We start from the raw sequence: 23,084 nt of genomic DNA on the forward strand, positions 1-23,084 counted from the left end.
GATGGTCCCTTGGACATTACGGAAGGTGGAGCATGGTTCTCAATAGGGTGTTTCACCAACACGGACGGGAATGCATGCTCTGAAATGGGCTTCCATGCTGGCCACAAAGTTGGTAATGAGTTCTTGTGGCAGGCATTCCATCCCTCCACCAGCGCGTTTGACAACTGCTGGAAGGTCGTTGGAGCATGCGGACGTGCTGCAATACTCGTATTTCTCCCCGACGCATGCTACACGTGACTGATGGCAGTTAAGTCGTGAGTAACGGGTACACCAGCCCATATCCCCTCGTTCCAACAGTTCCTGCACCTGCGAAGTTCAAAGCGATTGCGCATTTTCATTCATCAGCATGAACTCAGGGCCGAATTCATCCCTGAAAACACGCACACAGAGAAGGAGCACAGTGTCACAACAACGTCGAGCGATGATTGTACAATGCTCAAAGATTTGGAGATCAGTACGGCTCTGCAACATTACATTTCCAGCAACTATAGCACCTGGGCCATCAAAACGAAATGTTAGACAATGTTCCTGGGTAGATTGCCTCTTCCCAGTTCTCGCCAACTGAGCGTACGTCCAGCAGTTTGAACGGTCTGTGCTTTTTTCCATTTCTGTAGAACGCTTCGTATATCTGCTGCTGTATAGGAAGAAATCTGCCCCTTTCACACTGATGTTATGAAGTGGGCCGGCCGGAGTGGCCGAGCGGTTCTAGGCGCTACAGTCTGAAACCGCACGACCGCTACGATCGCAGGTTCGAATCCTGCCTCGGGCATGGATGTGTGTGATGTCCTTAGGTTAGTTAGGTTTAAGTAGCTCTAAGTTCTGGGGGACTGATGACCAAGTCCCATAGTGCTCAGAGCCATTTGAACCATTTATGAAATGGTGAAATATTTGCGGTTCTGCTGCAGGTGTCAACGAGCAGTGACTGAGGTAGCTTCCTTTTCTTTTTCCAGGCTTTTATACACGTCTCTACGGCGTACTCGAACTGCACCTTTGCCAAGGTGGAGGAGAAGTTCTACCCGCCCTCCATGACCACAGAGGAACTGCTGAAGCTGCTCAGCGTCATGGATGACGACCAGGTGGCGCAGATCCTGCCCAAGTAAGTGGACGGCAGCTCAGAGAATCGGCAAGTATACGGCGCAATTAGAGCGTTTCTAGTAAACAAAACTAAGTACGCCGTTCTTATGTAATAATGGTAATGGGCTCGCGCAAAAAGGTCTTTCATTGCCACTCTAAAATTTTATGATTGTGTTTGAATGTGGCAGAAAAATAAAGTTTTATTGATTGGCGACTCCATGGAGTGTTCTGTGCACCACGACCAAATAGTAGATAGAATTGGAAGAAGAATCAGCATTGGTCGTATTTTTTTTGTTTTATTATCCGCAAAATCGATTTTCGGCCACTTAGTGACCATCCTCAGTGCTGTAATATACAATTAAAATTGGTAGGCACTGTTATCAACTAGCTTATAGCTTGTTGATAACAGTGCCTACCAATTTTAATTGTATATTACAGCACTGAGCTATAAGCTAGTTGATAACAGTGCCTACCAATTTTAATTCTATATTACAGCACTGAGGATGGTCACTAAGTGACCGAAAATCGATTTTGTAGATAATAAAACAAAAAAATACGACCAATGCTGATTCTCCTTCCAATTCTAGAATAATAAAGCTTCAACTCGTCATTATCACCATCATCATCATCATCATCATCATCATCTTCATGATGGCCGCGCGGAACAGCCGCGTGGTCTTGGGCGTCTTGCCACGGTTCTCGCGGCTCCCCCCGTCGGAGGTTCGAGTCCTCCCTCGGGCATGGATGTGTGTGTTGTCCGTAGCGTAAGTTAGTTTACGTTAGATTAAGTAGAGTGTAAGCCTAGGGGCTCATGACCTTACCAGTTTGGTCCCATAGGAACTTTCCACCGCCATCATCATCACCATAACCATAATTTATTACATTAACGCGCCTGTAATGCATACAGCAGGAAAAACTAAAGAAATTACTACATTAAAAAATGCAAAACACAGCACTCAATAAAAAAATTATAAAACAAAACGTTACAAAAAGCACAAAAAAACCCGGACAAGTGTTAGTAGGATTGACGTACCGAGGGTTCCGCACAAACATACGCAGACAGTTCATACATCCTGAGAATCGAGAATTTCCGTTATTTTTACCAATTATTGACAACGATTCTGACAAGATAACAAAATATGTGACATAAATGGCACTGACATAGAAGCTTAAATGTCTTACACTGCTAACATAGCGTTGACTTTAGTATGAGACATAAATTTCAACTTCATACGTCTTCCCATTTCTGAGAAAAAGGGGTCTCAACAGTTGGAGAGACAGACGGACAGCCGGACAACAAAGTGATCGGCTGAGGTAGGAAACCCTAAATAGGAGATTGGTCGGAGCAGAGCAGATGTCTGTTGCAGATGCTAGTCCCTCCATCTGCTACTCCTGTCGACTCCACTTCTTTATGATTTGTTATAACGAGTGTGTCAGAACTCCCCATTACATAATATATCTAACTTAACGCTATTCTTTGCATTGTATAAGGACTCAGATATCGACAGTAACAATCTGAGGGCGAAACATAGGAGCGCGATTGTAAGCATTGTTGTGAGGCGAGGTATGTCTGCGAGAGTGGAAGAGTAGTGTCGGTCGATAGCTCCGAGACAGAAGACGTGCTACGCTGCCCTCACGTCGGTGATGGCAGATCCCACCACACTCAAGGCCTGATTTCATTTATATAGCCAGAAGAGATCTAGATGGCTTAACTACGCTTGAAGATGGATTTAAAGGTAAAATTCGCAAGCATAGCGCGAAAGCAATTGCAGGGTTAGGCTCGTGATTGTTAGTCCGAGTATGCAATAATCCCTTGTTTTGCTTGTCAGTGAAAGAAGCCTCCTTGTCCTCCAAATAATAATATTATTCTCCACATCTAAATAATATACTGTGGTTGCTAAATGTTAATGCAATTTTGAAATTGAAATAATTTGTTAATCTGGCACTAGACATTATTTACACATATGTCATTTGTCATTGTCATTATTAATACTTGCTCATGATGATTCTGAAGTTTCAAATAGACTTAATTAATGAAATCGCTTCTCAAAAATTATTCAGTAGTTAACAGGACCCAAGCAAACTCCGTTTTATTAAATTCATTCTTTGTAACAATAAGCTTTAGCCGCTGCTGCTGCATGCTGCTGCGAATTGCTGTAAATTACTTGGAAAAAAGCAATCATCTAAAGAGGTCAATGCCAAAACAGAGACACTGACACACCACAACATGGCATGTACTCTAACCCAGTAAATTCCGTTGCACAAGTCAGATTCTGTATCACATGCAAATTCATATTCAAATACGCAGTCAGATTAAGTTTATCATGCAACGATCTGTTGAGAGCTTAAATGACAGAGAAACTGACACTCATACAACACGCACACAGTGTTGTGTAGGTTAGATTCCGTTTCCTGATAGCTCAGGTTGCTTATCGAGCCCAATTTCCTAGACGAACATAGACAATATTGGCTGCAGCTGCGTTACATATTGGTTGCATATACGTTACACTGTTAATACTCGATCCTTCCATCGTGTCCCTGGACACCCCCCTGGACGCTTTCCAGTAGGCTGAGAAAGAAGAATATGTTATGGGAGGGATCTTTGCAGCCAGACCATTATATCTCCTTGTACCCTAATATTTGGCCAATGTCTGATTTTCCAAACAGCTGGTAGAGATTTTAATTTGTTCTTCGTTTCCATTTACCTTCCACGGTAATGTAGATGAGTTCATAGGTCTTCGAGGTACCTTCCTCTCGAAGGCACAGATTACTTCTTCAATTGTTGCTGATCTCGCCCAAGTTTCAAAACCATATAAAAGTACCGGTCATGTTTAGCTGGATCTTATTCTTTTGTAATATCAGTCGTAACATGAATAAATTTTTCAGGCTAAACAACATACGATTAGCGTTTGATATTCGTTGATGCATCTCTTCTGTCACTTCACTGTTATTATTCTTTGTGGAATCCATGTACCTGAATTCATGCTTTATTCGGCTTTATGGAATCCAGGTACTTAAATTCATGAAGGCCGGCCGCGGTGGTCTCGCGGTTCTAGGCGCGCAGTAAGGAACCGTGCGACTGCTACGGTCGCAGGTTCGAATCCTGCCTCGGGCATGGATGTGTGTGATGTCCTTAGGTTGGTTAGGTTTAAGTAGTTCTAAGTTCTAGGGGACTGATGACCACAGCAGTTGAGTCCCATAGTGCTCAGAGCCATTTGAACCATTTTTGAAATTCATGAAGTCGTTCAAAGGTAGGCCCAACAACAACAATGGAGCGAAGGAGAACTTGATGGTGTGATAAAACGGAATGTTTGGTTTTTTCATCTTTCACCACCAGCATAGGTTTCGTTGAATTGTGAAGAAATCAAGAAGCATCAGCGCATACTTGCCCCAATTGTGCTCTATCTTTTTATTTTTATATACCTCCGTGTGCTTAGCTAGGTGGTAACGTGATTGCCTTCCATGCAAGCGGGCCCATGTTCGATTCTCGGCCGGGTTGCAGATTTTCTTCGCTCGTGGACTGGGTGTTGTGTTGTCCTCATCACCATTTCATCCTCATCATCGGCGTGCAAGTCGCCCAATGCGTCGTCGAATGAAATAAGACTCGCATATGGCGGCCGAACTTCCCCGCATGGAGCCTCCCGGCCAACGATGCCATACACTCATTCTATTTTTATATACTAGAACTCGGGTCAACGTTCAGCATATACTAAGGTGACAGAAGTCATGCTAACCTCCTGACATAGTGTCAGACCACCTCCTGCCCTGCGTACGACAAGAGCTTGAAGTGGCATGGACTCAGCAAGTAGTTTTAAGTCTCCTGCAGAAATATTGAACCATACTGCCTCTATAGACGTCCATAGCTGCTAAGGCGTGTTGCCGGTGCATCTTTTTGTGCACGAACTGCCTTCTCGAATATCTCCCATAAATGTTCGATGGCATTCATATCGGGCAACCGAACCATTCGCTCGAACTGTGCAGAATGTTCTTCAAACCAATCGCAAACAGCTGTAGCGCGGTGACACGGCGCCTTGTCATTTACAGGAATTCCAACGTTTCCAGGGAACGCGAAGTCCATTAATGGTTGCAAATGGTGTCCAAGTAGCCGAAAGATTTCCAGTCAATGATCGCTCCAGTTAGACGAAAGGACCCAGTCTATTTCATGTAAACATAATCCACACCATAATGGGGCCGCACCAGCTTGCACAGTGCCTTGTCGACAGCCTGGGTCCATGACTTCGTGCGGTCTGCAGCTATTGCCCCCCTTCTAACAGCCGTGTACCGCAAATCTCTAGAGGAACGGAGGGTTCCAAATGATTGGAAGAGAGCACAGGTAGTCCCAGTCTTCAAGAAGAGTCGTCGAGCAGATGCGCAAAACTATAGACCTATATCTCTGACGTCGATCTGTTGTAGAATTTTAGAACATGTTTTTTGCTCGAGTATCATGTCGTTTTTGGAAACCCAGAATCTACTCTGTAGGAATCAACATGGATTCCGTAAACAGCGATCGTGTGAGACCCAACTCGCTTTATTTGTTCACGAGACCCAGAAAATATTAGATACCGGCTCCCAGGTAGATGCTATTTTTCTTGACTTCCGGAAGGCGTTCGATACAGTTCCGCACTGTCGCCTGATAAACAAAGTAAGAGCCTACGGAATATCAGACCAGCTGTGTGGCTGGATTGAAGAGTTTTTAGCAAACAGAACACAGCATGTTGTTATCAATGGAGAGACGTCTACAGACGTTAAAGTAACCTCTGGCGTGCCACAGGGGAGTGTTATGGGACCATTTCTTTTCACAATATATATAAATGACCTAGTAGATAGTGTCGGAAGTTCCATGCGGCTTTTCGCGGATGATGCTGTAGTATACAGAGAAGCTGCAGCGTTAGAAAATTGTAGCGAAATGCAGGAAGATCTGCAGCGGATAGGCACTTGGTGCAGAGAGTGGCAACTGTCCCTTAACATAGACAAATGTAATGTATTGCGAATACATAGAAAGAAGAATCCTTTATTGTATGATTATATGATAGCGGAACAAACACCGGTAGCAGTTACTTCTGTAAAATATCTGGGAGTATGCGTGCGGAACGATTTGAAGTGTAATGATCATATAAAATTAATTGTTGGTAAGGCGGGTACCAGGTTGAGATTCATTGGGAGAGTGCTTAGAAAATGTAGTCCATCAACAAAGGAGGTGGCTTACAAAACACTCGTTCGAACTATACTTGAGTATTGCTCATCAGTGTGGGATCCGTACCAGATAGGGTTGACGGAGGAGATAGAGAAGATCCAAAGAAGAGCGGCGCGTTTCTTCACAGGGTTATTTGGTAACCGTGATAGCGTTACGAAGATGTTTAATACAGTCAAGTGGCAGACTCTGCAAGAGAGGCGCTCTGCATCGCGGTGTAGCTTGCTCGTCAGGTCTCGAGAGGGTGCGTTTCTGGATGAGGTATCGAATATATTGCTTCCCACTACATATACCTCCCGAGGAGATCACGAATGTAAAATTAGAGAGATTAGAGCGCGCACGGAGGCTTTCAGACAGTCGTTATTCCCGCGAACCATACGCGACTGGAACAGGAAAGGGAGGTAATGACAGTGGCACGTAAAGTGCCCTCCGCCACACACCGTTGGGTGGCTTGCGGAGTATAAATGTAGATGTAGATGTAGATGTAGATGTAGACACTCGAACCTTACCTTGATATTGTGGATCTCTGAGTACTAAATTCCTTAACGATTTCCGAAATGGAATGCCCCGTGCGTCTAGCTCCATCTACAATTACGGGTTCAAAGTCTGTTAATTCCCGTCACGTGGGAAACCCATTCACATGAGTCACCTGAGTACAAATGATAGCTGCACCAATGCACTGCCCTCTTACACCTTGTGAACGCGATACTACCGCCATGTGTATATGTGCATATTCCTACCCCCTGACTTTTCTCACCACAGTGCAAAGCTTTGATGCCGTATGCTGTCATTAGTGATGGAAACTTCACGTACATGCAGTACACTGAGCTCGCCACGAAGCCATTTTGTTTGCAACTGGAAGCACTTTTTGCATATTTATGGATACAGACGGAGAAATTTTGACTCATGCAGAGGAGCCTCGGCTGTCTTTCTTTCTGCGAAATATCCATGAATGGAACTGGAAAGAGGGGCAGATGCTACTGGGATGGCTGAATGCTTCGTGTGCTATGGCCTGTAGAGAAAAACGCAGATATCTTACTCGTCATTTTATTATTAGCAGGCTGAAGAGAAAGAATGACGGAAAAAATGATAACTTCTATGCAAGTTAATAGTGACGATGATGAGATCGTCATAATAGTAAATACAGTGAGTGATGGCGTGTCACCAGATACAAACAAATAGAAAATATCTTACGAGAAAATTATCGTGTGTGACTAGTACATATGCCATTCTAGCCCACTTAATGATGTTATACATATGGCGTTATGTTATCGTAAAGTGGTTATTATGTCACGTGCGTGAGTTGTGTGTATATAGGGAGTGGACAATGATGTCACGATCCATGAAGACAGTGGTGGAATTTAAAAAAAAATCAAGATGGCGACACTAGCAAACTTACACTTACACTGAGATGGCAGAACTCGCACAGTTGTCCTAAGGTTAAAATGGCAGTTTACCAATCATGACAACGAAACATCCTAGTATTTTACTCGCTATAAACACGAAACAGCAAATCAGGCTCCAGTATTTTAGCAGCCATTGAAACGTAAAGGCTGATCAGAATATAGCATTAGAGCTGCTTTCTTGAACGTGTCCAAAATTAACGAAACGATGTGAATTAAACAGAGTGGTGCCATGTTAAAAAATACCCGGTGACCTGAATTATTTATTAGAAATGTGTAAATATTGATAATACTGGTGCAGCTTACAGAATTTCCACTTCTAAAATGTCTGTCAAAAGTAAATAAACTTCGTCAGCAGCGCACACACACACACACACACACACACACACACACATATATATATATATATATATATATATATATATATATATATATATATATATATATATATATATATAGAGAGAGAGAGAGAGAGAGAGAATGTTAACATCAAGTGTCACAGTATTATTTTCATGCCTAGAACATCTAATAAGATGTCGGTGGTTTGGTTGCTCGGTGGTTTGGTTGCTTTAGTGTTTTGGAATAACGTAGCTTCGTACCGAAAATAAATTAATTCAAAATTAAATCACTCAACTTAGAATCCACTCATTTTATACAGTTCATACTTTGCAATGAACTTTACAATCTATATATTGTGTTGGAACTATTTTGCACTGAAGTACAATAATACCTAGGTAATAGACACACGAATATTAAATCGGTCATCCATTTACTCCCACACACTCAATTCACAAGCAAGTGGTAGTCCGGAAAGGAGTATTGGAGAGTATGCATTCTGTATCTAGTTTCCATGAAAATGAATGGGAGACTGTAGTCTCTGAATCACCCTCGTATATCGTCACAACGTATAACTATATTTTTTCTTCCTTGTTAATGTTATGTCACTACTTAATTTACTTTAGTGGAAAAATTGAATTTGCAATTCACAAATAAGATTCTTCCTTAAATACCACTTTGAACGCTTCTGAAATTTACAAAATATTATTGTGCAACTAACTAAAACCTGTTAATTAGTTTACTTCTAGTTCTAACATGTTTAATCTCCTGAAGTATCGCTAGCTACAGTGTATCATCCTGGTTATTAGCTCCTTTTTGTTCTTCATTAAGCCTTTTTTTACCATTCATTCCACCTCTGAAGTATATGTAGGCTGTAGGAGAGCATAGCCCTTTTTAGCCAATAGTTGAGGTTTGTGCTGGTGTGACACCATTTATTTAGGACAATTGGGTGCTTATTCAGTCAAAATCGCGGCATTTGTCTAACGAGTGAGGGAAAAACCTCTGGACCGAAAAAGCTCTGTTTGGGATTGGTTGACTGTGTATTCAGATTATCTCAATGGTCTTGATAACGTTATGTTGTGATCTTGGAATTTTGCTGATGTAGCCTAATTCTGTAGGAGAAAACCTTGTAAATCTAGTCGATGCAGAAAATATTGTCTTCTTCTATAGGACCTGATTGAAGTAATTTTGTTCAGTAAATTGTTCTTGCTGTATCAGTTTGCTCCATCAACCCAAATCCTTGTAGGTGTTCTTGATCTGTTCACGGTTTCATTGATTTCTTCATTTTCCAGAGGATTCTGTTGTAGCAATTTCGACACTGCATATTTCAATTTCGGAAGATTAAACTTTGGGGGATCGTGCTGAAGAATGATTTTGTAAGTCCATTGTTACGTAGTCTGTTGAGCCCGAACCTGGTGATTCGTTCCTTTATTCTGCCTAGCATGTTTCTAGTTTCAAGTGTTTCGTAAAGGGAACTTGTTGGGAAGTTATAACGTAGATCTCAGGTTATTTTAAGCATCCTCCGTTCAGCAAACACAATTTTTTTCGGCATAAAAGTTTTCTGGGTATGGTACCGCGTCATATTGTATAACGCTACTGTTGGGTAAAACCAACGTTTCGACCACCGTTGCAGCGGCCTTCTTCTGGGTTTACTGGTGACCCAGAAGAAGGCCGATGCAACCATGGCCGAAACGTTGGTTTTCTAGAGCATAGTTTTATACAATATGACGTGGTACCATACCCAAAAACATTTATGTCGACTGACTCTGGCCGCGCAAGCCTACGCAAGAATTTTTTTCGTTTGGTTAGATGGCATAATCCATGCATGAGATCCATATTCGTGAATAGGTCGAATAAATATTTTGTGTGTAAGAAGAGCAACATGTTCAGTATTTCAAGAGACGTACTAAAATGAGTCGGCTTTCAGCTTGTTTTAATCTTTTCAGTCTTGTTTTTTTTTGTCAATTTAAGAGTTCAGCGAGAGACATTCCAAAATAGTTGGTTGTGGAGTAATTTCTTGTTCTCAAAGTCGAATGTTGCGTTTGTGGGGGTCCTGTTGTTGGCGATTAGTGAAATTTCTATGTCTGAATAGGATAAGTTGACTCTTGGTTGGATAAGGCTGCACTCACCATTTACTGAACCAGGTTACAAGTTTTCTGATGTAGCTGTTAGCTCGTTCATTGATTGCATTGCAGGTGGATACATAACACCAGTAAGTGGAGTCATCCGCGTACAGAGCTATGCCTTCATTCCACCACTTGTGTCTTGGGATGTTAGCTGTGTAAATCGTATATAACAGTGGGGAGATAATGGCACCCTGAGGGACTCCCACTCTGGGTGTGAAGTAGGACGATTTTTGATCCCCAATTCATACTTGTCCTTTTCTATTTCCAATGAGGTTAGCTATTAATTGTACTATTTCTGGCGGGAATTTGTGTTTTAGCATTTTGTGAAGAAGTCACACATGCCATTTCTTACCAACGGCGCTATCTGCGTCCAGAAAGGGCGCAGCAGTCACATCTGCTAAGCTGCACGCTTCTGCTACTTTACCAGTTAGTCTTAATAATGGATCAGCGGTGGTGGGACTGTTTCTGAAACCAGTTTGTTCATATCGTTGTCTTCTGCAAACCGTTGGACTTTGTTAATTATTATTTCAAGGTTTTGCCAGTATTCGAGAGGTACGTAAGAGTTAGGGCTGGTTTTTGGTTTTCCACGTTTAGGAACCATTACAATATCCACACATATTTTCTATTCGGATAGTACTGATTTTCGAGTTTACACAGCATAAGGTAAAGGATTTAGTGTTTGAGCATGCCCTTGTGGTACAAACAGTTTGAACTCGTCCAGTGCCGTCGTTTTCAGGATTGTGTTTTTGCCGCTTAGTATGGCAGAGGGAACCTCACATTCTATCATTTCTTTCAGTAGTGGATGATCGGCTGGTGTTATATTTTTGTACAGAAATGAATAAAGTTCCCTAGTAATAATTTGCTAGTGGTTGTCATCAAATTTGGGGTACTCTGCGTGACTGTGTATTTTTTCAAGTAAATGGCGGAACATTTCAGCCTTCACCCTTTCGGCCGTCGTGATGTGATCGTGGATCCGTAAAGGCGGATCTTCGGTGACGGTTTTGCCTACGATTTTCTTGAATTCATTTCAAAACAGAGTAGCTTTATGTGTGACAAACCCTTGTGACTCACGTTCCCATCTATTTGCTTTTCATTGGCGAACCTCTGACTTAACTTGAATATTAAGACGGTTCCATTCCGTTTTAGCCCTTTCATTAGCTCGTCGTTTAATCTGTTTACATAATTTTCTTTTTTCTTTGATTAGGATAAGGATAGGTGTAGAAAGCCTGTCATTATGCTCTATGATGGTTTTCTTTGGTGCATTGTTAGTGATAGCAGATTGCATCGTTTGCACGATTAGCTGTTTACAGTTATCAAGGTCTTCTGTAGTATTAGTTGCTGTCGTAAGGCCCATTTTACTCAATTTCTGACGATTTCTAATTTCAGGATTTGGAATCTATGAAAATTTTCCTGTTTTTTCCGAAGCATTTGGTTACGGCGGTTCCAAAAACCGTAATATTTTGTTCTCGAACCAGTTTTTCTAGAGATTTTTTGTAGCACAGAAACCATTTGCGTTCGCACAGCATATATACACACATCAAAAAAGGTTTTTATCACCACGGTTCCGAGAATTCCGGAACCTGTACAGAAAATTGGAATAGAGATCAACATAAACACCATTTTCGCCCTTTTGATTGCTAATGAAAACCACACATTGCATGTTTTACCATACAGCGAGACCTTCAGAGGTGATGGTCCAGATTGCTGTACACACCGGTACCTCTAATACCCAGTAGCACGTCCTCATGCATTGATGCATGCCTGTATTCGTCGTGTCATACTACCCATAAGTTCTTCAAGGCACTGTTGCTCCAGATTGCCCCACTCCTCAACGGCGATTCGGCGTAGATCCCTTAGAGTCGTTGGTGGATCGCGTCGTCGATAAACAGCCCTTTTCAATCTATTACAGGCATGTTCGATAGGGTTCATATCTGGAGAACATGCTGGCCACTCTAGTCGAGCGATGTCGTTATCCTGAAGGAAGTCATTCACAAGATGTGCACGATGGGGGTGCGAATTGTCGTCAATGAAGACGAATGCCTCGCCTATGTGCTTCCGATATGGTTGCACTATCAAATTGTTCAAATGGCTCTGAGCACTATGGGACTTAACATCTACGGTAATCTGTCCCCTAGAACTTAGAACTACTTAAACCTAACTAACCTAAGGACATCACACAACACCCAGTCATCACGGGGCAGAGAAAATCCCTGACCCCGCCGGGAATCGAACCCGGGAACCCGGGCGCGGTTGCACTATCGGTCGGAGGATGGCATTCACGTATCGTAGAGCCGTTACGGCGGCTTCCGTGACCACCAGTGGCATACGTCGACCCCACATAATGCCACCACAAAACAGCAGGGAATTTTCACCTTGCTGCACTTGCTGGACATTGTGTCTAAGGCGTTCAGCCTGACCGGGTTGACCCCAAACACATACCTGACGACTGTCTGGTTGAAGGCATATGTGACAGTCATCGGTGAAGAGAACGTGATGCCAATCCTGAGCAGTCCATTCGGCATGTTGTTGGGCTCACCTGTACCGCGCTGCATGTTGTCATGGTTGTAAAGAAGGACCTCGCCATCGACGTGGAGAGTGAAGTTGCGCACCATGCAGCCTATTGCGCACAGTTTGAGTCGTAACACGACGTTCTTTGGCTGAGCGAAAAGCATTATTCAACATGGTGGTGTTGCTGTCAGGGTTCCTCCGAACCATAATCCATAGGTAGCGGTGTTCCACTGCAGTAGTAGCCCTTGGGAGGCCTGAGCGAGGTATGACATCGACAGTTCCTGTCTCTCTGTATCTCCTCCATGTCCGAACAACATCGCTTTGATTCACTCCGAGACGCCTGGACACTTCCCTTGTTGAGAGCCCTTCCTGGCAGGAAGTAACACTGCGGACGCGATCGAACCGCGGTATTGACCGTCTAGGCATGGTTGAACTATAGACAACATGAGCCGTGTACCTCCTTGCAGGTGGAATGACTGTAACTGATCGGCTGTCGGACCCCCTCCGTGTAATAGGCGCTGCTCATGCACGGTTGTTTACATCTTTGGGCGGGTTTAGTGACATCTCTGAAGAGTCAAAGGGACTGTGTCTGTGACGGAATATCCACAGTCAACGTCTATCTTCAATATTTCTGGAAACTGGGGTGATGCAAAACTGTTTTTGATATGTGTAGTTGCAGTATCGTTTCTGGAGGTGAATGTGGAAAGACCACCAAATTTGTAGAAGAGGAGTAGTAGGTTAGACTTGGGCACATGTGTCTGGAGGGTTACTGATGTTGTGCCAGACGTGTGTAATTTCCATATCCCGTCGGAGGAACTTCCTGGAAATCGTTTCGGTAGTGTGGGATACGTCCCAGGAGAACGTTGAATAGCGCAGTGGCCGGCCGGAGTGGCCGAGCGGTTCTAGGCGCTTCAGTCTGGAACCGCGCGACCGCTACGGTCGCAGGTTCGAATCCTGCCTTAGGCATGGATGTGTGTGATGTCCTTAGGTTAGTTAGGTTTAAGTAGTTCTAAGTTCTAGGGGACTGATGACCTCAGATGTTAAGTCCCATAGTGCTCAGAGCCATTTAAATCATTTTTAGCGCAGTGGTGAATACACGCAGAAAGTTTTCAGTTTGTGAGCATTCCTGCATGGGGTCAGTTTAGATTGGTGTTTTCCTTTTAGAATGTAATTTGCAGTTGAAAATCAAGGAAGATCCGCTCATTTCCCACATCTGGGTTCGTTGCGACAGTTTTCGGATGTGTGCTAAAGCTGCATTTTTTTGCTTTATAGGTGTTACGGAGATAACAGATTGGATGGTTCAACCTTATATGGCATGCAGAGCATCCTGAAGTGGTGTGCAAGAGGGTGTTAGGTTTTTTGTTTAGCGCGTAGGGCGTTTATTCTGCATGGTGGAGATGGGATGATCGAGTGGCACGAGAGGTCTGCCCACGTTTCGTAGTTCTGGGCCTGCCTTAGCCGCGACCGACTGCGGGCTGGCTGTCCTCAGAGAGGGGCCGGGCCTGCGGGATGCCTTAGCTATCCGGCACCGGGTCTGGTTTCGGGGCTGCTTGAGCTGGCTCTGGTTCGCCCTAGCATCTGCTGGGTGGGGCGGGATGATTTGGTGACGTGCGAGGGCTGCTTTTATCCATCCCTACATGTGGCTCAGGTTTGCGTCGATGGAGCACGCCGTTGTAGTAAAACCAAGTAAATATATCAACTGTCCAGTTTATTTCGCCTGAGAGTAAATAAATATTTTTATGTATATAAGAGAAGAATATGAATAAAGTGGGAATTAGTGAAGTGCGATGGCAGAAAAACTAGAAAGGCTGTTCATAACGGTTCAGGGCTATAAACACAAAATGAAATAGGGACAATGCAGGAGTAGATCCAATAATGAACAAGAAGATAGGAATGCAGGTAAGCTACTGCAGACAGGATAATGAACGCATTATCGTATCCAACATAGATGCGAAGCCAACATCTACCACACTTGTGCAAGTTTTATGCCATCCAGCTCCGCAGATGATGAAGACACACATGATGAGATAAAATAAATTATTCATATAGTTAAGGGAGACGAAAATTTGATCTGATGGGAGACTAGAATTCGATAGTAGGAAAAGAAAGAGAAGGAAAGATAGCAGGAGGATAAGAACTGGGGGAAAGGAGTGAAAGAAGAAGCCAGCTGGTAGAGTTTTGTACTGAGCATAACCTAATATCGCTAACACTTGCCTTAAGAGGCATGAAAGAAAGTAGTATATGTGGGAGAGATCTAGAGACATTGAAAGATTTCAGCTTAATTCTGTAATAGTAAGCCAGAGATTTCGGAACAACTTTAAACAGTAACACATTTACAGGGGCAGATGTGTACTCTGACCACAATGTATTGCGTATTAACTATAGATTAAAACCGAAAAATTTGCAAAAAGTTTGGGAATTGAGAAGATGGGACCTGAATAAGTTGAAAGAACCAAAAGTTGTTGAGAAACTCAGTGCAAGCATTAGGAAAAGTTTGACTGAAAGATGGGAAAGTAATACAGCTGAAGATGAATAGGTAGCTGTGAGAGATGAAACAATGAAGACAGCAGAGGATCAATTTGGTAAAAAGACAAAGTTTCGTAGAAATGATTCGATATCACAGGAGACAATGAATTTAATTGACAAGAGGAGAGAACATAGAAATACAGCGACTGAAGCAGACAAAAGTGAATACAGACGTCTAAAAATGAGACTGACAGGAAGTGCAAAACTGCTAAGCAGAAATGGCTAAAGAGCAAATGCAAAGCTACAGAAGCATTAGGGCAATATAGATACCGCACATAAGAAGATAAAGAGGCCTTTGGAGAAAACAAAAGCAGCTATATGAATTTCAAGAGCTCAAATGGAGGCCAGTGCTAAGCACTAAAGGGAAAAATGGAAGAAGGAATTAGTATATGGAGGGGCCATACAAGAAATGCAATAGTAATAAACGTAGATGAAAGTAAGATAGGAGCTATGATACTGAGATAAGAATTTGACACAACACAAAAGACGTGGGCTCCGGAATGGACGACATTCCCTTAGTACTACTGATATTCTTGGGAGAGCCTTGGGAGAGCCAGCCACAACAAGGCTATTTTCCACCTGGTGTGCAAGAAGTATGAGACAGGCGAAATACTCTCACAGTTCAAGAAGAATCCAGTAGTTCAAAAATGGCTCAAATGGCTCAAATGGTTCTGAGCACTATGGGACTTAACTTCTGAGGTCATCAGTCCCCTAGGACTTAGAACTACTTAAACCTAACTAACCTAAGGACATCACACACATCCATGCCCGAGGCAGGATTCGAACCTGCGACCGTAGCGGTCACGCGGTTCCAGACTGTAGCGCCCAGAACCTATCGGCCACCCCGGCCGGCCTCCAGTAGTTCCAATTCGAATGAAAATGCGTACTGACAGATGTATTAACGAACTATCAGTTTAATAAGTCGTAGTTGCGAAATAGTGACATTAATTATTTACAGAAGATTTGGAAAAACTGGCTGAAGTCAACCTCGGTGAAGATCAGTATGGGTTCCGCAGAGATATATGAACACTCGAGAAACACTGACCCTACTGCTACTCGTAGAAGATAGGATAAGGAGGGGCAAAGCTAAGTTTACACCATTTGTAGTCTTAGAGAAATCTTTTGACAATGTTTACTGGAATGCACTTTGAAATTCTGAAGGAAGTAGAGGTGAAGTATAGGGAGCGGAAGGTTATTTACAACTTGTACAGAAACCAGTTACAAGAATCGAATAGTGATTAAGAAGGGAGGGAGACAGGACTATAGCTAACACCTGATGTTATTCAGTCTGTACAATGAACAGGCAGGAAAGGAAACCAAAGAAAAATTTGGAGAGGGGATTAAAGTTCATGAAGCAGAAATAAAAACTTCGAGATTTGCCGACGACATTGTGATCCTGTTAAAGATAGAAAAGGACTTCGAATAGCAATTTAACGAAGTGGATAATGTCCTGAGAGGAGAAAATAAGATGAATGTCAACAAAAGCAAAATAATACTGATGGATTGGAGTCGAATTAATTCAGGCGATGGTGAGGGAGTTAGATGAGGAAGCTAGACACTAAAAGTAGTGGGTGAGTTTTGCTATTTGGGCAGTAAAATAGCTAATTATTGCCGAAGTAGAGAGGATATAAAATGTAGAATGGCAATGGCAAGGAAAACGTTTCTCGATAAGAGAAATTTGTTAACATTGAATACAGATTTAAGTTTCAGAAAGTTTTTTTCTGTAGGTATTTTTCTGGAGTACAGCCTTGTATGGAAGTGAAACATGGCCGATAAACAATTCAGGTAACGAGAGAAACTAACTTTTGAAATTTGTTACTAGATGGGTAGATCACGTTACTAATGAGAAAGTTCTGAATGTAACTGGGGAGAAAGGAAACAGGTTGACTAAAAGAATGTGTCGATGACAGGACACATTCTGAGGCTTAAAAGTATCATCAGTTTAATATTGGAGGTAAGGGTGTGTGTGGGGAGGGGCGGGGCTTAAAAATCGTAGAGAGAGACCAAGAGATGAATACAGTAAGCAGATACAGGAGGATGTATATTGCAGTTGTTATTCGCAGATGTAGAGGCTTACTCAGGATAGAATAGCATGGAGGACTGGAGTTTTAGGGCTGAAGATCAGAACTACACAACAGCAATAACAACAACTGGAGATGAATGCCCTTAAACCATGTTTTGCCCACTTTTGCTGTTAATGTTTTATGATGGAAAAAGATATTTGCAAACAAGTTGTCTTCCTCTTTACATACGAAGACAGCGAGTGATGCTGCAGCATCTACCTTGGCTGATTTTGCTAAGATCCCATTGAGCATTTCTTGATTTTATGCGAATATATACTAAAATAGTTATTGACGCTCTTGTGCGACAAATTGGCTTGTATCAACGGAGTTTTTGAAAAGGACAGATAAATTAGAGGCAGCGTAGGAAGCAATATCCAGGTGAGAGTAATATTTAAAATTTACCCACAATCGCTGAATTTCAGTCGTAATGGATCACTATTCTTCCTACTTTTACCAAACAAAAGGGCAATAAAGGAATTAGAAGTGTTTTGTGGTTTAGTAATCAGTCATTACTCACTGTGATACACTAAAATCCATATTATTCGTCATTTAAAGCTTGCACATCAGCTCCTCTATGTTCATAAATCGCTTTCAGAATCTCAACAACTTTGACCACTGGGGAACACACATTCTTTTCTATACCATTATACACCTTCTCCGGTTACTGTTAGTACCCGAGTCGTTCAGATGTCCACGCTTCATATATTCGACGTTCAGAAAATCTCATGCTAACCCTCTTTTTTTTCTGCCTTCTCCTTCTACCTTTCTTCAACTGTCCTTTCCTCTGATTTTCCACAGGAATTAATCTCTCTGGACACAGCTCTCACACAGCCTAAAATATACATGAACAGCAGTGACATAAATACAAGCAATATTCAAGATATTCTGCCAAATTGTTAATCGTGTGATTATTGCTACAACAGGTTTTGGAACAGCATTATCATATTTTCAAGTGTTCGGAACAAGGAACCCACATAAAACAATCCTCCTTATACCGCCAGACATATCTGGATTATAGACGTCCTGAGGTATAGCTTACCTTAAACAAAAAAATGTATGCCGTTAGGCCTCGTCACAACTTAACAACGAGCTGCATCCTCCATTGTAAAATCATAAAAGATGAAACATCACCTGCCAGTGCATCCACCGTTCCCGCGGTACCGTTGCAAACTGAAAGCCGCTGCTATCACATACACCAACAGTGATATTTACTTAAAGTATAATGCTTAGCACCACCGATGCTATTGTCTGTCATAAACTCTTTGAGAAGTACCTGTCTGTGTCTAGCCCGTTCTAACTTAAAACTAGCTCTAAGATGCAGTCTCAATGGAAATAGCATGCGGAAATCCTATTTCACTAAATAAAAGCCGCGTGATGTGGCCGCGTGGTTTGAGGCTCCATGTCACGGATTGTGCGGCCCCTCCCGCCGAAGGTTCGAGTCCTCCCTCGGGCATGGGCGTGTGTGTTTTTCTTGGCATAAGTTACTTCAAGTAGTGTGTAAGTCTGGGGATCAATGACCTCAGCTGTATGGTCCCTTAGGAATTCACACGCATTTGAACATTTTTGAACTAAGTAAAACATGTTGGCGGCTGCTTCTTAAGGAGGATATCGCTAAAGTGTGCCCAGAAATGCCCTTTAGACACTTCTGCCCTGAGATCGCCGACACACTCCTGTTTCAAGGCACAATAAAACTTTATCTCTTCAAAATTTGATAACAACGACCCTTTTTCTTCAACGTGCAACGCCCTCATGCTTTCCGTTATATCCTTCAGCGATTGCTGCTATTTCTCGAGATGCTTTGCTACAACTGACGAGCCGTTCTCTCCATTATCATACTCATTAAATCTAACTTTAAAATTCCGTCCCGTCGGCCGCACATACACTATCGGCCATTAAAATTGCAACACCAAGAAGAAATGCAGATGATAAACGGGTATTCATTGGACAAATGTATTATGCTAGAACTGACATGTGGTTACACTTTCACGCAATTTGGGTGCATAGATCCTGAGAAATCAGTACCCAGAACAACCACCTCTGGTCGTAATAACGGCCTTGATACGCCTGGGCATTGAGTCAAACAGAGCTTGGATGGTGTGTACAGGTACAGCTGCCCATGCAGCTTCAACACGATACCACAGTTCATCGAGAGTAGTGACTGGCGTATTGTGACGAGCCAGTTGCTCGGCCACCATTGACCAGACGGTGAGGGATCTGGAGAATGTGCTGGCCAGGGCAGCAGTCGAACATTTTCTGTATCCAGAAAGGCCCGCACAGGACCTGCAACATGTGGTCGTGCATTATCCTTCTGAAATGTAGGGTTTCGCAGGGATCGAATGAAGGGCAGAGCCACGGGTCGTAACACATCTGAAATGTAAGGTCCAATGTTCAAAGTGCCGGTAATGCGAACAAGAGGTGACTGAGACGTGTAACCAATGGCCACCATACCATCACGCCGGGTGATACGCCAGTATGGCGATGACGAATACACGCTTCCAATGTGCGTTCACCTCCATGTCGCTAAACACGGGTGCGACCATCATGATGCTGTAAACAGAACCTGGATTCATCCGAAAAAATGACGTTTTGCCATTCGTGCACCCAGTTTCGTCGTTGAGTACACCATCGCAGGCCCTCCTGTCTGTGATGCAGCGTCAAGGGTAACCGCAGCCATGGTCTCCGAGCTGAAAGTCCATGCTGCTGCAACCGTCGTCGAACTGTTCGTACAGATGGTTGTTGTCTTGCAAAGTCCCCATCTGTTGACTCAGGGAGCGAGACGTGGGTGCACGATCCGTTACAGCCATGCGGATAAGAAGCCCCTCATCTCGACTGCTAGTGATGCGAGGCCGTTGGGATCCACGGCGTTCTGTATTACCCTCCTGAACCCACCGATTCCATATTCTGCTAACAGTCATGGGATCGCGACCAACGCGAGCAGCAATGTCGCAATACTACAAACCGCAATAGCAATAGGCTACAATCCGACCTTTATCAAAATTGGAAACGTGATGGTACGCAATTCTCCTCCTTACACGAGGCATCACAACAACGTTTCACCAGGCAACGCCGGCCAACTGCTGTTTATGTATGAGAAATCGGTTGGAAACTTTCCTCATGTCAGTAGATGTTGTAGGTGTCGCCACCGGCGCCAGCCTTGTGTGAATGCTCTGAAAAGTTAACCATTTGCATATCACAGCATCTTCTTGCTGTCGGTTAAATTTCGCGTCTGTAGCATGTCATCTTCGTGGTGTAGCAATTTTAATGGCCAGTAGTGGATCTCGCTACACAATGTCGACAATTTACTTCATGCACTCCCGATTTCCTCATCAAGTTCTCATCTGCGTCGATTTTATGCTTCAGACTCTGTCGTAAATTGTTGTCCGTCTTGAAAGCAATTTTAATCCCTTTCTTGTCAAACAACCTCGCTAATTTGTATGAGATAGTCGACCAATACGGCACGACTCTATGTTTGCGTGGCTTATTATCATTTTGCTGTTTACCATACCCAACTGCTAAATCCAATCAATTTATCAAACGTGCGTCAGAAGCATTTTATATCGCTATTTGTCTACGGATTTCATTTCCACATTCTTGTTTTCCGGACTTAGGGGTGTGAACATAGACCTGTGCATCGCATTTTTGAAAAACGCTGATTTCTGTTTATGGTGATGGTCACTGATAAGTCGTCATGCCTATGTTCAGCAATGTTTCCTTGTGCATTATCTACCATCATATGGTGAGAGGTGGGAGCACCGCATGCACCCAGGAAGATTGTCGAACACGATAGTGTTGGTGGCCCAAGTGTTACAGTGTGGTTAGGCATAATGTTATATGGGCGTACTGACCTCCAAATCTTTGAAGACGGCACACTCACACGTTATTGTGACAAAATTCTCCTTCCCAGTGAGTGTCTTGCCAGAGGTGCATTCGGACCTGATTTCATTGTTATGGATGACGCGATACAATATGGAACTGCGTAAGTGAAGGAGCCCTTGGAAGGACAGGATATGCAGCCAATGTACTCGGGTACACGTTCTCCGATGTAAATCCCATCGAGCACCTGCGATATGTGGTGGGACGACATTTTGCAGCACGTCCACAATCACTAACGACTATCCAGCAAGTGAAAAGCACTTTGGTGGAGGAATGGAACGACCTACCACAAGAACTCCTCATCAACCTTGTGAGCAGCATGGTAGCACGTGTCAGAACATGCAACGCCGTCCGTAGTGATCACACATCCTGTGGAAGCTACTCTCGTTCTCAAATATTGCGCACCACTGTATTAGTTGAAGTAAAATGACGAGAAAATTATAAACACAGCAGGAAAATTATGCCCCAAATAGTTGGGGACCTACAGATGTATCTGAGCTGTGGTAGCCAGCCATATGTGGGGATATGTGTGGTGTGTTGCAGGATTATGGGAGATTGGCCCAACACATATGCGTTCACCAAGGCCATCGCCGAGGACACGGTGCGGGTGCATGCCGCTGGGTTGCCCGCCGCAGTCATCAGACCCTCTATAGGTAAGCATCGTCACCACGTAGAGTGAAACAACGGGTTTTAAAAGCAGAACTGATCACGTATGCTTGTGCTGACGTAAGCTAGTCATATATATATATATATATATATATATATATATATATATATATATATATATATATAAACAACGAAATCAATTAGTTATTGACAAAATACTACCAAGACCTATACCAGCTCTGTATCTGGCAAAACGTATGCTAATAAAGGGAAACGACACATGTCATATACCAGCTGTTATGTAAACACTGTTCAGCCTTCTACATCGGCATGACTATCTATTAGGTTGAATGGGCATAGGCAGAGGGTGCATACTGGCAACTTGCAATTTCCTTTTGCAGAGCATGCTCTACAACATGATATTTGTGACCTCACCACCTGTTTCACCACATGCGCCATCTGGATTCTTCCCCCAGACACCATTTTCTCAGAACTCCGCAGGTGGAAACTAGCACCACAACATGTTCTTGGTTCTCACCACCCACCTGGCCTGAAGTTACGTTAATTTCTTCCGTTTCAGTATTTCTTTACTATAACTACTCTTCGCTTCACTCCGTTTTAGTTTTCTACATCTTTCATTACCTTTCCTGTCAATTTTTCACCTCCCCTTCCCACCTCTGTTACGCACAATGCACTTAGCTTTTCACTCTTATTAACTCATGCATGATGTTTAATCAGTAATTTCTGTCTGCATATTACTCTGTTTTCCACATTTAAGTTCTCAGGTTTCCAAATCTCGTCCAATGAAGTCCCCAACAATCAGTGTTTCCTTCTCATCCCGTACTGTAAGTCTCGTCTGCCCCTTTTCTTAGACTTCTCCAGTCCTTTCCATCACCCGTGTGTGTTCTGACACCGCTTGGTGATTGGATTTTTTATCTAGTCTAATATATAATGTTATTTAACTCTGTTAAATAAGGAATAATTTCAGTATCGAATGTCACACAACTGATTGTGTGGATTTGATTCACTGTTTGACTCCTATATTGACCTAGTATTCTTTCCCAAAGCCAAAGCACTTTCCTAACTACGAAAACGGAGAAAATTTAGTACCTTAGTGATATTACATATCATTGACTTTTAGCATGATTATTAATAGGCCTAAATAAAATGATTTCAACGAACCAGAGATTCAACAGCATATCACCCGACTTTCCCGTCGCGAGCATAGCCAACTGACCGAACATGTGCGTGAGTAACAACATATGTTTTCATCAACTGTCAAGTTTGTTTACTACGCTGGTAAATCAGAAGTAGGGCAGAAAATATAGTGTGTAATACAGGACACCAGATTTCGTCACATCAAATTTGGATACCGTTA

At 42.9% G+C, this 23,084-nt stretch overlaps 1 protein-coding gene across 1 annotated transcript in view; it reads left to right on the plus strand.

Moving 5' to 3' along the window:
* LOC126204464 (fatty acyl-CoA reductase wat-like) overlaps positions 1-23,084 on the plus strand; it is a 267,772-nt gene that overhangs the window by 128,951 nt on the left and 115,737 nt on the right. Inside the window, exons 4-5 of the mRNA XM_049938851.1 lie at positions 951-1,096; positions 21,644-21,753. Of these exons, the coding sequence (XP_049794808.1) occupies positions 951-1,096; positions 21,644-21,753 (256 nt within the window). The remainder of the gene's footprint in view (positions 1-950; positions 1,097-21,643; positions 21,754-23,084) is intronic.

Source organism: Schistocerca nitens, chromosome 9 (assembly GCF_023898315.1).
Source record: "Schistocerca nitens isolate TAMUIC-IGC-003100 chromosome 9, iqSchNite1.1, whole genome shotgun sequence".
Taxonomy (NCBI): Eukaryota; Metazoa; Arthropoda; class Insecta; order Orthoptera; family Acrididae; genus Schistocerca; species Schistocerca nitens.